General features: G+C 36.7%; 1 protein-coding gene across 1 annotated transcript in view; it reads left to right on the top strand.

Moving 5' to 3' along the window:
* The window catches only part of USH1C (USH1 protein network component harmonin), a 43,528-nt gene extending 25,267 nt beyond the window's left edge, over positions 1 to 18,261 (top strand). Inside the window, exons 16-21 of the mRNA XM_027458855.3 lie at positions 12,268 to 12,309; positions 12,621 to 12,674; positions 12,821 to 12,920; positions 14,222 to 14,331; positions 15,025 to 15,080; positions 16,856 to 18,261. Of these exons, the coding sequence (XP_027314656.1) occupies positions 12,268 to 12,309; positions 12,621 to 12,674; positions 12,821 to 12,920; positions 14,222 to 14,331; positions 15,025 to 15,080; positions 16,856 to 16,868 (375 nt within the window). The 3' untranslated portion in view covers positions 16,869 to 18,261. The remainder of the gene's footprint in view (positions 1 to 12,267; positions 12,310 to 12,620; positions 12,675 to 12,820; positions 12,921 to 14,221; positions 14,332 to 15,024; positions 15,081 to 16,855) is intronic.
* The last annotated feature ends 214 nt before the right edge of the window (positions 18,262 to 18,475 follow it).

Genomic DNA, 18,475 nt, shown 5'->3' on the forward strand with positions numbered 1-18,475 from the left:
GCAGGCACTCATGTACTGAGCTTGAAGTTTGCTGTGTTTTTAGTTTACGTAAAAATTTAATTTAAGAAAAAAAATTCCCAGAAAGGGAAAGAGCAAAAGAAGTCAAAAAGTGACAGTTTTTGTGAACAAAAGAAGAATAAAAAGGAAATGGAGTTTGAGCAAAGACTTGCCAAGGAAAAGGAAGGAAGGCTGGAGAAGGAAAAGCAACTGAAAATAAATCGTCTTGTGCAGGAGGTATGTTGTATTCTCCTATTAAGTGAAAAATTCTATTGAAAGAAAATGAGCTGCCTCTGCAGTGGAAGTATCTGAGTAGGACATTCATTTAATTATGTCAAAGATGATAAAGAGTAGAAAAAAATGCATTTCTTGGGAACAGAGTTTTTGATATGTTTGTTGCTGTCGTCAGTTTTTGTCTGAGTGAGTAAACTTTTTATTGAGTGTCTGTGTGTAGTGATGAGCTTAACAAAAGACAGTGTAAGAGGAAATCATTCTTAAAAGCACAATTAATTCTTAAAATAATTTAAATAGCATCTCATACTCTTGAAACATTTGTATTGTAACTATACCTCTAATCTCTTTTTGTGAACTGATGATGTGGTTAAGGTATCTGAAACAGAACGAGAAGACCTGGAAGAATCAGAAAAGGTGCAGCATTGGGTGGAAAGACTTTGTCAGACACGGTTAGAACAGATTTCCTCTGTGGAGAATGAGTCTCCTGAGGTAAAAAAAAAAATAATAATAATAATAAAAAAAAAAAGTTGGCTTTTCTATATATTGTGTGATCTCAAAGTAACTCACTAGTTTTCTCTTAAAAACAACAGCTTTTACTGGACGGAAATGAGCCAAAACCTGTCTTCCTCTTTCCTCCTCAGCCCTCATTTTAAGAGTTAGGGGAAAAATAAAAAACAACTTGTCAGCAATTATGTTTCCATAGTTTACAGGGATGATGTTATTTGATAAAGGTCACTATACTAGTGTTTTTAGTTTGTCCATCTGTGTATGTTATCACCACAAAATTAACAACTTCATCAGTTTGTGAGCACTGTTTGGGCTTGGTGGGACGTGCCACCAAACAAGCTAGAATTCCCAGCTGTGTTTTTTCAGTGCTATATGCAAATAAGAACATTACTAATGATGAGTTCTTGAATGCCTGCTTGTATTGCATGCAATCATAACTAATAAAGGGACAGGTTAATTGAGTGATAAGGGGGAAAAAAAGTCCCAAAGAATATGAGGTTGTTTGTTTGTTTGGTTTGTTTTTATTTTGTGTTTCAAATAGTCCCCTCAAATGAAGGAAGTGGAATATAGTGATTGTGCTTTAGAGCCGCGTGACTCTACATGTGGAGAGAGGCTTTCCCACTGTCCTGCATTGGCTTTCTTCCAAGCACAGTTGCTTCCAAGAGGAACACTGCAATCTGCTGAATTCCCCCATGACCCCCAAGCAATTGTAACCACAAAGGGGACCTTTTGGGAACACTCTTGGACAAATTTCCTTCAGGTCAATAGGGAGCAGCCCTGAAAAAGCAGATGGTCCTGTGTTCTTCCTGGCCTTAGGCTTCGATCTATTTGGTTCTTCAGTGCAGGTCACCAGGACAGTGAAATGTTAATGGTGATTTTTTTCTCACTGCTTAACTTTGTCTGCCTGGGTTCTACCAGATCTTTGTCCTTCTTGAGAAGGAAGAGATAATATTGTAAATTAAAGTCATTGGTCAGAGCTCTACCTTGATTTGAGACAAACACTGTATTTGCTCCATCAATTCTTCTTTATATTACATATTTTTCAATTCTGCTACAAAACTATCCAAGCAGTTAAACATGAAGTAAAACATACAGATGGAGTGCTTCTGAGGGGTAAATGCGACTAGACTACCTTTGGGCCTGATCTGCATCTTGGGTGCAACAGCACTCCAGATCTGTTGAGCTCTCCCAAAGAAATGTGTATGCTTTTTAATACCAAAGGGCGAGTATGACAGATGACATCTCAATGTCAGCAGAGAGATCCACTCGGGGGAAGCATTGTCAGATGAGACTAAGATGCGTGTATCTGTAGAACAGCTCATCTTCAATATTTCCCAAGCTGAGTCTACACAATAGCAAATGAGAGACTGTCAATCGGATTTTATTAAATACCTAAGGCTGATAGGCATCTAAAGACAAATGTTAGCAACTCTAATATGTACAACTCTAATCTGTACAACCCTTCCTTAGCCCTGCAGACACTTTCTCCTAATTTTTTTTGAGGGTGAGCTACTTGTTCTGCTCAAACTGTGGAGTTTGCTAGCCTCACTCTGAGTCTGGTGTTAACAGAAATCATAAGGTTCAGACCCTCCTGACAATCTGAACTCCATAGCACCCAAAACTGTATTTGGTAACTGCTTAAATTTACTTCCCCCTCTTAAATTTACTTCCCCCTCTCCTCTTAAGATCAGGTTATGATTATTGCAGACTGATCCCCTTTCCTCTCCTTTCATAGGAAAACTTTTAAATATATTCTGTGTGCAAGAAGGCAAGAGCTTTTGGTGCAGGAGCAGTTGGGTTGAGTGGTGTTCTAGGATTTGCTGTTAATTTCTTCAGAGCTATTGCAGGCAGATGAACTGTTAAGGCAGATTTCTGTTCTCTTGAGAGCAGTTCGCAAGTGGACGTCCTTCGGCATCTCCCTCTGCCACATCAATGCGGCGGTTTGCCGGGGGGCTGCAGCTTCATACCACAGATCTTGATGACATAAACTTAGATGAAGTTGACAAACAAGTGGCAGCACCTCCACCCCCACCAGCTGTTACTCCAGTATCACCAGGTCATCCACTTCCCACATCCAGTGTTCCACTTCCAAGAGGTCCGGTGCTGGCAGTACCACCAGCTCCCCAGGTGACCTCACTGTGTTTGGATGCATGTGCCTCTACCCTTCCCCTGCCTGGCATCCCTTCCCTGCTCCATCACTAACTTGGTCAACTGGATCTACCCATCTGCCATACACAATATTAAAAGGAGGATTTCCTTATTTCCTACTTGCTGAATGCACTTCAGAGGCAGTTTTATTAATACTTCCAATTCAAGTCCAGAGGGGTTGGCTCTATCCTCCCTGCATGCGTTGCAATCCCACCACATGCAAGTATCTTTGGCAGAATGTATTGAAATCTGACTCATACTTAAATTTGAGAAAATTATCTTTGTGGTGAAAAACCGCTATTGTGAAAGTGTTTTAAATGTTATCAAATAGCTTTGCTGGGTGAAAAGATTGGACCAAGGAAATTAGGTGGAAATCGCAAGCACAAACTTTTAAAACCTAAACACAATATATCAAGACAATACTTTTAATTGAACTAGTGTTACTAATCTGCAATTCAGGTTTGCTGAGTTTTTATTGACACAAAAGTTTTGGATTTCTTTGAAAAAACACCTTTCTCTGTATTACAGTCTCAGTCCAAAAGAGAATCAAATATAAGAAATCTAGTGCCAGATCTTGTTTTAGGAGAGAAATGGCAGCTGCTGCTTCATACTTCCCTTTGCTGAGCACTGTAATGGGATCCATATACTCCAGTTTGTGTATCAAAAGATTCTTATGTTTGTTTCAAACAGCAGAAGATAGTTGCATATGGCAACTTCTTTCCTGCATGTTTTTCTGCATGGGTTGATTGACAGGATTGGATTTAAAAAAAAAAAAAAAAATTTTTTTTTTTGCATGTTTACTTGGAAATACCAGACTTGTCTTTTGCATGATTTTGTTTGTGGTGGGAAAATATATTCAAACTATTCACTTTTTAGGGGAAACTGGCAGATTATTTTTGTGAATAATTGCTGTGACATGAACTGTTTATCTTTCCTTATAAACTTAAGTAGACCTCTGATAGTGTTTCATCTTATGTGGTTTATGTGTCTGAAGTACCAATAATATGCTAGCTCTGTTGAAATGGAGATGTCAGGTGGTCTTAAAGATAACAGGTTTTCATAGTTGGTTTAAAAATAAAAATAAACGTCTGTGATTCCACACAAAAGTGTAGAAAACACTAGTATTCAGAGGAGAAATGCTCTCTTAATGCTAACAGAAAATGCTAACATTTGCAGAAGTAGTATAGGAACTGCCATACTGGATCTGACCTCAAGCCTATATTCCAGTACGTTTCTGAATGTTTTTCATTGCCAACTGTTTTAAAGGTAGATGATTGGAGAATAAGTAATACAAATATAAAATAATTAAAAAAAAAAGATAGACTTCAATAATGATAAGCTAGTTTTCACTAAATATAACTAGCAGTGTGTATGAGGAAAGAAGTTCTTAATAAAGTATTAATACTGAGCCAGAGCTGCTTTGTTTATAAGCAAGTATCAGATGTAGTAGTAAAATCAGGTGGACGATTTCTACTTGCTGCTTTTTGACAGCACAGAAACAGTTTATTTGACTTCAGCAATAAAAGATCTTGTATTTATGCCTGCCAAAGTGAACATTTAAGACTTCTTGTTGTCATTCCACAAAGATACTTTTCTAATATTACTCAAAATTGTAAATCTTTATGGTGCTAACTTTTTTTATCCCTAGATCATTTTATTTCAAATTCAACTTCTTAACAGATACCTGACAAAAGGAATAAAATTTCTTGTCAAGTATGTTCCTGACAACTAGCTATTAAAATATCTGGTGTAAACCGATCTGTTTCTCAAAATTATTGGCAGCTATATGTTGTATCTGAATCCAGTTCTAAGTCTGCTACTGTTTAGGTTGTAAGAAACACCTCCCATGTTGGAAAAGCATCTTCTGTGTCAAGCAGTCCGCTGGTATGTCACTTACTGTTAATTATGAATGTAGTTTTATGAACTTCCCATGTAATGCTAATGTAAAGGAAATGTCAAGGTTCTTGCTCTGCATGGCTAATTTATTTCAAATTCAGTACTTGCGTTCATATAAGTGGATCCACTGCTGTTTTGTAAGATACCTAATACCAGGTAGTGGAAGCAACTCATAATGGTCTGAAAACTTCATATTTCAACCCTTCAGCCATATGCAGTCAAAGTTTGCATGTTGCATGCTAAGTCCGTATGTTTGAGAGCATAAACATGTAAGCCTTCTTCTGTCAAGACATACAAAGGGAGTGAGACTGACCTTTATTCTAGGTGCTACAAAGCAGGCTTTTTTTTTTTTTTTTCTGAGAAGAAGAATCATTTGCTTGATAACTGTTTGCAGTGACTTTCACTCAGGATTGCCAGATGTCAGTTTTCCTCATTCTGAGGCACTCTATAAGTCTCTCTCTAAATTGTGTGACTGCAGGAGAAAGCATCCAGTCCCAGTGTGACTTGAACAAAGTTGATATCTGTGAACCTTCCCGTTTTTCCAAGATCAAAAAGTTTAACAATGTATTTTGTGCGGGAGAACGTTAATTGAGGGATGTCCACAGGGACTTCCAAAGACCTGGTTCCAAAACTTTTTTTCTTCAATTTGTTGAAACAAACAAAACACACATACACAAACAAAACAACAACAAAAAACCCAACCCCACACATTCCCCTGTTTAAAAAGTGGCTTAACCAATTTACTGGAAGTGATTCAAATACTTTCAGAAGATACAGCTTGTACTATATGAATGATATCTGGAACAGATCACATTTCCTATGAGAAACATTGACAGGAGTGTGCTGAGAGTTGCTGGGGTTAAGTCAGAAACTAAACCCACAGGGTTCAGTTTTGAACTCTTTATTTGAATACAACTATGCTTGACGTCAGTGAGAGTTTTGACTGAGTAAGAAGTATGGAATCAGACTCATGGCTAGTACGTGATGCATGGTGAGGTCTCAAATGGCTCTGGATGACTTTACTTTGCAGAGTTGAGAGGAAGTAATTAGCATAGCTAGCCCTTGTTCTTAACTCCAAGCAAGTTATCTTGAAGTTACATATGCGGAAAACTGATCACTACAGTCCTGGTGAATTTCACATTAAAGAAATCCATTTAGACACTGGTTACAGTTTCATTTCAGGTTCACTCTCTTCTTTCTCTCAGTTTTAGCATTTTTCTGCAGTTTCTCATTTAGTTCATTGCCTTTATGGGATAAATGCCAAAAGCAGGGATGAGAATTTTCCATAATCTTGCTGGTGAAGCCAGAGTTTAAGGGGAAAAGGCTACTGTTTGGATGCAAGAGAAATGGTGTTTTCATTTGCTAACTTTGTAAGTCTCTTAGTTAAAATATTTCTGTAAGTCTTTTGTTGTTTTAATACCATTGAATTCATTGCCATAAATTATTTATATTGGAGCATCTTGGTGAAATGTTGGTTTTGCACAAATTAAGATGTGAATTGTAATTTTCTTAAATTAACCCCTATAGCAACTTGCTCCAAGTCCACCTACCCAACGACATCCAGGGGTACCAATAGTCTCTAAACCAGTCATGCTGCATCCTGACCCAAACTTTATGGTCAGGCCAACAATCAAATCTGAGGCCCTGGTAAGCCTTTTAGTGTGTGGTTTTGTTTTTCTGAATGCTACAGTACTGTGGGATTTGTTGACTTCTGAAAGAAGCCATGCTTGTCTCATTTTCTGCTAGCTGACATTCATTTAGGTTTTCAAGTGATCACTAATGGTAAGTACAAAACAGTGTCTTTCATTCTTTTCATGATACAAAAGTCAATCTAAGTGAGTCTTTGTTCTGGGGTGCCTAACTCTAGAGCAGTGTAGAGCCTTACTCTCCCTAGGAGAGTCTGCACATTTTATTTTTTCATTTGTGAGCTGATTTGCATTTTTATAAATCATGGATTCATTTGTCAGAAATGAAATAGTAAAAAGTTTATGATGTTGAATTTTTCCTATGTAAATAGCCATGAATGTACTTGAAATGTATCTGTGAATCTCATTCTTTTCTTTCCAGAGAGAAAACTTACATCATTATATCTTATATTAGTATCAATAAACTTGTAATATAAGTTATATGAAGAAACTCATCATGTGGTGTTACTGCAAAGTTGACTTACATTCAGATTCTTTGTCTTCTTTTTTTTTTTTTTTTTTTTCCCATATCTGTTTCAAATGTAAGTGAATAAGAAACTATTAGGCTAAATATTCTTAGACCAAACATATATGATTTTCAATATTTTTTTTTGTGAGGGAAGGTGAGCTGTGGCTTCCTGAAAAGAAGGAAATACTGTTCTGGCAAGTGATAACAAACAACAGCCTGAAAATTCATCTAAGATAACTAATAACTGGTCTGTTAGTTATAGCATTACTCTTAAGTGTAAACATGACTTACTCTTTCCTTCAGTTGTGTACATGGAACTCTCATTTTGATTGTAATGAGTAATTTGTTATCTCTGCAATTTGGAATTTCTTAGAAGAGGAATAAAAAGAGTAAAAATCATAGTCGACAGTTAATATAACCAAACTTTGGAAAATAAATATCTGATACACAGGTATTGAATAGTATGGAAAAATTTGGTGAGATGTTTGTGTTTGTTATCAGGTAGTCTTGGTACAAATTGAAATTGTTGCTATTTATTGTCACTGCTTACAATTAGTTTGAAAGACTAGCAATAAGATTCATCTCCACAGGGAAATTTCTTTTGATATGTTATGCATGCACATTTTCCAAACCACAAGACTGCTAAAACATTTCAGATATCAATCATCTTGGTCATCTTGGTACCTCACCTGCCTTATGTCAGCTGGAAGATTACAAATTTCACTGGGACGAATATTCTGATAGGATTGAGAGAAACGTCAGTCTTTAAATTGTTTTTTTTGCAGACTTGTTACCTCTTAACTCCATTTATGACTTAATGCTGTAAAGGTTATTCATTCTGGATGCAGAGGAAGCCACAGCAGTATGTGGAGTAAGACTTTCATTGATGTTGTCTGGCATGAATGGCAAAGCTAACTAAGTTTTGGTTCAGAGAACAGGAGAGGATCACAATGATTTAGTGATGGGGTTTTCAGAGAGGCAAAACCAACACGAATACTAATCTCTGCTCTCCCAACTATTGCAAATGCCCTGCTGTGTGAATTAGAAGGCTTTGATGCAACTGCTGCTGCTAAAATTTCCCTCCTCTCCTCCTTTGTGGTTGGATACAGCATTTCTGAAAGGAACAATGAATATTTAAACTTTTCTTGCAAGATGTGAAATTTGATTATGCAGGACTGCAGTCAAGGAACATGAGACAGATTCTTAAATACTATGCAGTAAAATGTGGTGATCAGAAATTTCAGTTACTGCCAATAGTTATACCATCTGTGCTGAAAAGGGAATCATTTTTTTCTGAGTGGGTGGAGATGGGCTGAACAGTGTTGTTGGAGATCTTGCCAGACTTGCCCAAACATCCTTCAAGATAAAAACTTGATTCCTAGCTCAGTTGTTAAGTACACGCAGACCACACATTTGGTATTAATTCAGGAGTATGCATGTTTTTCCAAGTAATGGTTATGGATACATGCCACTGATAGAATCATGAATGAAAATGATGGATAGTCATTTGTTTTAAAGGGAGTTGAGTTTGGAAATGTAAACACCATAGTTCAGTCTGTAAGAAGACATTCTTGTAGCAGAAGACTTAAATAAGTTATTAGATTCAATGCAGTGTTTTGAGAGGAGGACAGAGTGCTCTGTTTTGTTTCTTTTTGGTTTTCTAGCTTATTTTATTTTTAAAAATCTTTGTAACATGAGGTTCTATATTTCAAGTGATCGCAAACTATAATACAACCATTTTATGAATAAACCAAAAAAAAAAAAACTTGATATGGGATTAAAATTACTAAAGCCCAATACAATAAAAAAAAAAAAAAAAAAAAAAGAAAGAAAGTAAATTGCAGCAATAATTGATATACTGAACTTTCTTGTAGCCGTCCAAATTGAAAGAAATTGAAGTAAGACCACTCATAAATAAATTAGTCAAATAAATTCAGTGGGATAGTTTTTAGTAGAATGAACCTGTTCCTGTAATTGATATTTAAGTAATTGCTTGTTTCAGAATAAACCCAAATGCACATAATCTTTTGGCTCATCAACTTCATAAGGATCTTAGTGTATTATAATTCACTCTTCAGTATAGGAAATCTACTAATAGGAGAAAAAAAATATTGTTATAGTGTACATATGTCATGAGGTTTTGATAGTTTGAAAATCATTGGTCTAGCATTTTGTCCATATTTTTTTCAATTAATTTTTCAGAATCATGCAGCAGAAGTCAAGGTACAATTCTCTAGAAATTAGGGATAAAATGAGTCATGGAAATTATCTTTAAGAAATCTTGTGGTATGGAAATGTGAATTACTTATGTAGTTCCTCTCTAATTCTTTCCTCTTTGTGTTTGTTATCATTTCACTATGTGTGTTCTCTCATTTTGAAATGGTGTAGGGAAGAAGTACTAAAAAAGGCAAGTGTGATTTAGTCCTGAAACAAGAAAAGAAAAGCAGCAAGATTATTTACGATTAGGCGTTATTTGTTTACAACAAGAACTTAATATTTGGTTTGGCAATTTTCTTTCTTTTGCAGCCACAAGAGATGTTTAAAAGGATGGTGGTTTACAATTCATCATTTAGATCTAACAAAAAACAAGTAAAATAATGTTTTCCGTGTTTTGTGTGGTACTCGTGTTCTCACTGAGTGTAGGTTTTCTTCCTAATCCTGTTGCTGAATTTCTAAAACAGAGGATATAAAACAGCCCTAGTGCATGAAAACTGCTAGTTTTGGTAAACTTTCGGTGTGTGCATGTGGCGCCTGCTAGCCTAGGAAGATGAATAATGAGAGGATAGTGAGTCCTCCACATTGAACCATCTTGAAGCTACTTATGTGATTAGTGCAATATTTAAGATCGTTGTATATTGGTAACTGATCTGAGACTGGGCAGTTTTTTCAATATTCCTAAGGTTTTTTGTTTGTTAGCTTACAGTTTCAATGTTTTCTGTAATATAATAGTTTTAGCTTAACAAATAAATCTATTATCATAACAGTAATTGGTAGGAAATCGGAGGAACTGATGGTGGAAAGTACCTATGCACGTAGCCTTTCCTCATGTTGTGTAGGGTTTTTCTACCATATTGCTACTTCTATAGCTTTCCTCTATGCAAGTTTAAATGGACGTTGTGGTGTGCTTTCGTCTCTCCCTCTTTGGTTGACTGGTCTGTGGTTTAAGAGATTGTCCCTTGAAGTGAACAATGTGCCTGATTTCTCTGTTGCTGTTAAATGTGCCAGCTCTTTTGTGAAAGCAAGCTAACCTAGACGTGTTGTCATGTTACATGAAAATGTTGGGGTACGGTTGTGAGCTCACAGTGGTAAAACATGAAGATTAATAATGATTTTTTTCTTCTCTTGCTGTTTAGTTTGAGTTTTTCTTGATATTTAACATTAGTCAAATAATAAAATCATTTTGTAGACATCTTTTCTAGACAAGTGAAATCGTTATACATAAGAAGGAAAATATAGGATGATTTTTGACAACTTCAAGGTTAACCATAATGTATCCTACTGAAAATCATGAATTAGGCCTGTTTTGTAGGTGTAGTCAAATCAATACATGAATGTTGGCAAAATGTCAAATATTTAAAACTTCCATTAGTCCACAGAAAGACGAACAGATATGTGCTGTCTTACTTCAATAGGATCCTTCAAGTGTGCAGGGCTCCATCTGAGAAGGTGAATTTCTATGAACAGATCCACTGTTGAGGATTCAAGTACTTCAGCCTGCATAAGCTGGAGGCTTGTGTCAGAAGGGAAAAAACTGGATTTGACTCAGATAGCAAATCAAACTTGGTGACTGTTCAACTGAAACTGAATATTAATATGTTTTAATTCTTCATTTCTATTTATTTTGATAAGGTCACATTTGTTATTGACTGATGCTAGAAACTACAGTAAGCTGTGCCATTGGCTTAGGTGTTTTATTTTCTTTTTGTTTTGTTTCCCACCCCAAATATTAGCTCCAGCTTCCCTCTAGAAGTATGGACAGCTAGTTGTTTCACTGTAGTCAAATGTTTAATGTTCCATATTCTACTAATGTGCAGTCCTTTTGAATATTACTGTAAATCAAGAATGTTCTGTACTATTTCCCTGAGATATGCTGAGCAGTGGAAGGTTAGATTAGCCCCATGCTTTCCACTCCGTGTTGCTTGGTTCATTAGCTGCTGCTTGGTGCACGCTCTCTCCTCTGTGAATTTCTGATGCTCCTTTCTGTTCTGGGAAGATTTGCTGCCATTCAGAGGATGTGTTCATTTTATTATGGCTGTGTTTGTACACTTACTGGATTCAGATAAAATCATTTCTTTGCAGTTTTTATTTTTTTTTTTTGGTGGGGTTTTTGTTTTTTTCCTGTTTGAAAATTGGTTTTCCCAGGAAAATTTTCTTCAAGGGCAGCATCTGTTTTTCATGAGGGTGACCTGGGACAAAGAGTTCAATGACTTGCTTTTTAGATTACATAATGAATTAGTGACTTGGCTGAGATTACAGTTCTTTTCACTAAGTTGTTTGCTCTGAGACCATTTATGTCTACTTTAGCCATCATTCCAGAGATCAATACAAATTCATGTATTCAAACTATTAGTAGTTCAGAGTATTCTTTACTGTAAAATGTTTCTCTTGCAGTTATAGTGACAGTGCTCATAAGACTGATATACTTCCTAAATGCATGAATGATTGTTTTTTCCCCCAAGATGGAATTCTACCTTTACTGAAGGTAGATGAGATTCCCATTTATTTAGTACCTCGAAGTTAGCAGTTAACAAATGCAATACAAGCAAACCTTATTTAAATGCTCAATAAGGTGTAGATTCTCAGTTCCCAACAGAACCACATGAAAATGAAATCATTTTTTGTCCTTTGCTTGTGGTATGGAGTCAACTTCCTGAAATTCCACAGACAGAAGGCGAGAAGGGTTTCTAAAGAGTCTGGTCCTACAAACTAGACACCATGGAGCAGTGTTGGTGGTAGTCCCAAGACAACACATGGTGGTAGTCCCAAGAAAGGTTGCTCAGAAGAGCATGGCAGAACGTACCTGCCTGTGGTAGATTTGGCCTTTTCTGTCAGGTGTGGAGAGGAACTGCTGAACTGGTAGTGTAGTAAACTGTTCCTCAAAATTGCTCCATAGTATGGCCAGGTCAAACTGCTGATTTATTGTAAGGTCTTAAAATGTCTTCTGACTGTCAGGATGGACTCTCTGCTACCTTTCTGTGTTTTTCTCCCTTTATAGTCTTCTTTCCTGGCTTACAGAATTATGTTTTCTCACTAATAACTAAAATTGAGCTTTTATGTTAAGCATGTGCATGAGCCTAATGTTTCTACAACTGAGTATTGTTTTATTCTCAGGGCTTCCAGAAATATGTGGAAGACTTTGATCCATATTCAATGGTAAGGAAAGAATTATGATATGTCTCAGTTTAATATAAAATACACTAGGAAAAATAAACACGTTCTTGATTTTGAGGGCTGGGAGGGGGTAACATTCTTGCTTCTTGTTTTGCTGGGACCTGACCATTTGTTTCTTCTAGCCCTGTTGAAAGGGAGCTTCCTTACATGAAAGGATGAACTGGTGTTCAGCTCTTCCTCTAACACTATTTTGGAAGAGGGGAAGGTCCCTTTTCACCTGCAATCTACATAGATGAGGTTAATTGTTTTATGTTTCCAAAATGGAAATGAATAACCATGATATCTTTTCATAGTTTACCCCAGAGCAGATTATGGGAAAAGATGTACGGCTATTACGCATTAAAAAGGTAAGTACTCTATTATCTATCTATATTTAAAGGGTTGATGTAATCATCTCACGTATGGATACATCTACTGGGAAAAATGAAAGATTAAGTTCCTGTTGATGGCAAGAATTACCAACCTTTTCTGAAATGAAACTCTTTTTTAATAGGAAGGATCATTAGACCTTGCAGTTGAGGGAGGAATTGATTCTCCGATTGGAAAGATAGTAGTCTCTGCAATCTATGAGGGTGGTGCTGCAGACAAGCATGGTGAGTAGCGATGGAGAACTTGAATGCTGCTGCAAAATGGCATCTTCCACTGGCTGAGTTCTTGGCTGACTTTGCAGTTGCTGCTGGTACTGAGAAGCACAGATAGACTGCCCGAGGCAGCCAAGTTCTGTCTCAGCTCAAAGAGAGGCTCATGGTTTGAAGACTGCTGCTTACATTTATAAAATTTACATAATTATTAATAATGTTTAAGAAGAAATAGTCAACCTTGCTGTATTTTCATCATAGCCAAAGTTTCAGTAATATGACCCAAAAATGTAGAGCTGTTTAAGGCCCTTTTACAGTCAGATATCAAAAAATGCTGATTTTGTTAAGTCAGGAAACCTAAATCTGGCCTCCATTATTTCTCACTTCTAAAACAATTACATTTGGAGGACTTCCATGTGCAAAGCAATTACTGGAACATAAGCTATTGCTTAGCTTTGTTCTTAATGCTACTTTCAATAGCAATTTGTTTTGTAAAACATCTGGCTTTACTCACAGAATCTAACTAAAGGCCAAAGCATTCTGGTTTACAGCTTAATCTAGAAGCCACGAGAATATGCCAGCACATCGAGGCTTTGCTCCTGGGAGCCAGTCTCCCATCCTTACCTTGAGAACCCTGGTGATGACCAGGTAGATGGACAGGACAGTATCTTCTTAGGTCTTCTTTGACCTTGTCCCAACCACAGCTAAGTAGAAATCATTCTTGCTTTGAAAACATCTTAGCCACAATTTGTTATTCCAAGTGCTCGGTTTCTCTTTGACTTGTGACTGTTGTGGGCTGTCCCCTTATCATATGTGTTGTCTCCTCCCCAAATCCAGTTCCAGTTACCTGATTGTCCTTCATTCCAGATTAGCAAATCAAAACCAGTTCTGAAAACTAAACATGCTTTTGAAAAGGAATGACAGTCCTGCAAACCCTTGACAAATACCACTTAGACATTCAGGTATTTAAACAACACTGCCATTTTCATTGTGGTAACAGACTACAATTAACCACAGTTTATGAGGAATATAGGTGGACTACATGGACTGGCAAACTGCTACTACAGAAAATCTCATTGAACTAGGTTCTTACAGCTCATAATCAGTAAGAGATTAGAGTGACTCGTCCATGCCTACCTAAAAATCCCTTTTGCCTTTGCCTGTAGCAAACCTTCTTGTCTATGTCAAATTTCAGTGTAAGCCTTCACATTAGTTAAGACACTACGTTTTTCATTATACTCGGTACTGCATCAGAGAAATCTGTCACAGAACTTATTTTGCTTACATGTATGTATACTGTTTTGGTCTGCCACCAGGAGGCATAGTGAAAGGAGATGAAATACTGGCTGTAAATGGCAAGATATTAATTGACAGCAGGCTGGCAGAAGCACAAGCAACTCTAGCAAAAGCTTGGAACATGGGTGGGGTAAGTACACTTAGACTTTTTCATTCTACCTATAACTTTCATCATGTTCTCTTGTCTTTCGTGACATTGTCGCATGAATAGGAAAAAGGTTGGAAATGTCAAAAGTACGGGTGTGCCATGCCACCCAAGTGAGTTGAAATCTGCAGAGGATGATGGTATACAGCAACTCTGAAAATCACGTCTGTAATTGACTCTGCAAGTTTATGGCATTTAGCCACATGTCAAGATTAGTATTTAAACACATTGCAGTCTGAGTGTGGATAGTACATATATCTATAGAATCTCTAATACTGAAGCTGACTTGGAAGGTGATAGGAACTTTGATAATAGCTTATCTAATCTTTGATTTCTTAGTGTACAAATGATGCTGCACTTCAGCTAGAGTGAGTGTCTTCTCAGCAAGAACTGTATTAACTACTATGACGACCAAATGCAGTATGCTACTTAGAATGGCTGTTTTTTCAAAGCTTATTGCAAGATCAGTAGATTTTTCTTTAATTTCAGGATAGAAATCAAACAGCTCGGTCTTGAAACTGTATTCCTATACAAGTATTTTATAGAGACATGTTCCTTTTGGTTTTCCAGGAACAGATTGCTTTTCTGGTTATCTATCTGATATTCCATAGTGGTCCGTTAACCACCTCTAAAAGGAACATTTAGCAGCACACATGTGCTTGTGCTTTTTTGTTGCAGGATTGGATTGACTTAGTCATTGCAGTGTCACCTCCGAAGGAATATGATGATGAAATGTAAGTGCATAAGCTTTCTTTGTCTGGTGATCAAAAGGCTAGGAACAGCAGTTCATACAGTTTGCTTTTTATTGGACAGATAATGCCTTAAGTATTTATTTCCTATGGACTACATGACCTTCTTCATCACATGGTTGCTAATTAGTTAATCATAAGTAACTATCATGCATTACAGCAGTGGTTCCCAGAGTTCTTAAAATGGTGAATCTCAAATTATTATTATTATTATTATTGGAGAAATTGGTTATCCTGAGTCTGGATAGTTTACTATGATCCTATGAATCATAATAGGAAGACAAAAATGCCCATAAGTATTCTTCATCAAACCCAGACATTTAATTCTGTGATGGGATTTTTTTTGTTGTTGTTGTTTGATTGTTGGGTTTTTGTTCGTCTCCTTTTTTTTTTGTGGGGTGGGCATTTTAAATTAGATTGCAGTTACTATCCTTGACTAAATCAACCTAAGTGTAAAATTTTCAAAAGGGCTAAGTGACTTTTCTGTCTTGGCAATTGGCGACATTCACAGAGTCTTTATTTTTAAAGATAATCTGCATAGGTATGAAACAAGACACCATGATGTAGTCTGATATAGGTATCAAGTTGATACCCCTTGTCTTACTTTGAATAAAGCTTCAAAAGCAAGACAGATGTTTCCTAGTTTGATTGAAAGAAAAGATTTCAAGATATCCTTACTACGAAGTAAAATGGTAGAGGAAAAGTTTTCTAGTTACTGTTAACCCTGAATCTTGTTCTGTGTAGAATACCCATTATGAATTGCTGTAACCCTGTACACAGTTTTACTGGCTAATACTGACTGAAGACTGCTGTAAAATTGTTTAAGCTAACGAGTCAGAAAATAACTGTTATTATTATTTTTTGTTATTATATCTTGTATATTTAGCCCTACTAATCCCTCCTCAACAGTCAGTCCGAACACACACAAAAAGGTTTTTGAAGGCAGTGCACCCGTGTACAGACAAGGGTATCTCCTGCAGCTGTAGGCACTGCAGTGTCCCCTCATGGTGAATAGCCAGCCCTGGGTTAACATGATTGTCCATTTTGAGGCTGTATTGTTTTTCCAGCATGTGCCTGCCTATCAATTGCATGCCACACTCTGCTTTTGTTCCTGGCATGCTGGAGTGTTCTTTGGGCTTTTGCCATGCCTGTCCTATTTAAAAAAAAAAAAAAATTAAAAAAAATAAAAATAAAATAAAAAATGTATTTGTAATATCCCTTGGAGGTCCTCTACAGGATTGGTTTATCACCTGCAAGACTATGAAATGAAATGAATAGGCCCTGCCTAAGCATTTAGGATTAATCTAATACTTTTTTCTTATCTGTGGACCACTGCTGTGGCTTTGAGGATTCATAAATAAATAATTACTTCATCGTTAAGGCTTGTCCAAAGAACAAGTTTCCTTTTGTATCGTACAACAGTGTGCTTCTGAACAAGTGTTCACAACTCTGGTTTTCACTGAAGCTTACCTACGCTGATTTGTCACTAAATTTGGGGTTCATCCTAAAATTATCCTTGCTTTACAAACTCAGTTTACTATGTATGTTTTCTCTGTACTTTAATAGCTGTAAGTAGAGTCATAGATCTCTAGAAAACCAGGGTAAGATATTTTATTTGCATGTGGTATTTGCGGTCTTCTCGATTGTTACTAACAGTACAAATCAAAATTGTCCAACTGAGACCTAGTTAAATAAAATTGTGCTTGACAGAAAGACAAAAGCTGCACTACAGCTAACAGCATCTGTTTCGCTTTCTTTAGGACATTTTTTTAAAGTACGGAAGGTTACGCTTAAGAAATGAAGTCTTCCCCCTGCAGACACCTGCTGCTCTGAAAATTAATAGGATATCAACAGCCACATAAAATGCAGTTTTATTTGAAAGAAATGTGAACAGTCAGATCTGGAAATTGAACTAGAGACTTCATGTTCTTCAGGTAATTTGAGTAATTTCAAATCATTCTGTGGACATACACAAAGAAATTTGTTGTGAGCCCACTGAGAAGGACAGCCAGTAAGCATAGCTGTATCTGTGAGAACTCCAAATCTATTCTTCTCTATTTTGGGAAGACAAATTTTGAAAATTATCTTCCAGTTTTCCCAGAAATATACACCAAAATGACAAATGAAGATGGAACACAGATGTCTGTTCCCACATGCAACATTTGTGATTACACGTTCACAGGCCAGTTTGGGTGTGAGAAAGCTTATATTTTTACTTTGTACATAGTGATTTTCCATGGGGAAGTGGGGACGTATATGAGTAATTTCTGTTCTCACTGATATCCTTGTAGCTCTCTTAATGTCTGTTTCTGTTGCCCAATTGTGAGTTGTTTTGATTATGAAAATCCTGCCTGTAGAAGGGCTTCTACACCAATTATACCAGGAGTGTGAGCATTATATGGAGTAATTTTGGTGATGCTTCTGTGGTATCAAGGGTCTTCTCTATCAGAGAAGTAAATAGCTAGCAAGTAGTCCAGATAACATCATGATGTGTTGTCAGTTATGGTACCAAGTATCGTGTTGGTGGTAAAAATTAATCTCTCATATAGTCAAAGGTGGAAAATTTCAGTCTGATTCAGTCTGTACTTAAGTACTTTGTTCTCAGTGAGTCTACACACAAATAAATGTGCAGTCAGTAAAAGTAATATTTCACTGTGAGTTACTGTTTTCTGTTTAAGTAACTTCCTCCAGACCATAACATCTACGTTAACCTGACTTTAAATAAGTCTGATTACAGTTGCAGATGTAGTCATTTCTTTATATTGTCAAGGTGTCTCCCTGGAAATGTAACAGTCCTCCTTCCTTCCTCGGATCTGCCAGTTTGTATACCATTTTTCACAGTGTGTTTAGATTTTTCTTATCTGGACTAATGACGGCTAAAGTTTAAAGCTCTTTAGCATATCAAATTCCCGCTGAAGTCTTGCCATTTCACCATTTGGAAGCCCTCCTGTCTGTAACACGGGAGAATAACAATTACATTCCTGAGAAGTCTGTATTTGTATGGAGATAAACAGTTCTGTTGTCTTCCTTTGTTTTATTCACGGTGTTGTTCCAGTATGCCAATGATGTTGTCTGGCAGGGTACACATGTTCAAGCTTTCAACATTCTAACACTGTAACTCTCACAGCTAATCTAGAAATAAAATCATATATGCCAAATGGAAGAAGTCGTTTCCTCTTTGTTTGCAGGTTTGTACGCTGTAATAACAGTTAATGAGCTGAAGTATATAGATTTCTGTCGATCTTTTCATAACAGACCCATTTACTGGGTTTTTATGGGCAAATCTGATCACTTTGTGGTTGTAATGCTGCCGAGTGCAGCTGCTCCATTGCATTTCCCTTGTTGGATCTTTGGGTGCATCCAACCGGAGCTGTAGACAT

This window comes from Anas platyrhynchos, chromosome 5 (assembly GCF_047663525.1).
Source record: "Anas platyrhynchos isolate ZD024472 breed Pekin duck chromosome 5, IASCAAS_PekinDuck_T2T, whole genome shotgun sequence".
Taxonomy (NCBI): domain Eukaryota; kingdom Metazoa; phylum Chordata; class Aves; order Anseriformes; family Anatidae; genus Anas; species Anas platyrhynchos.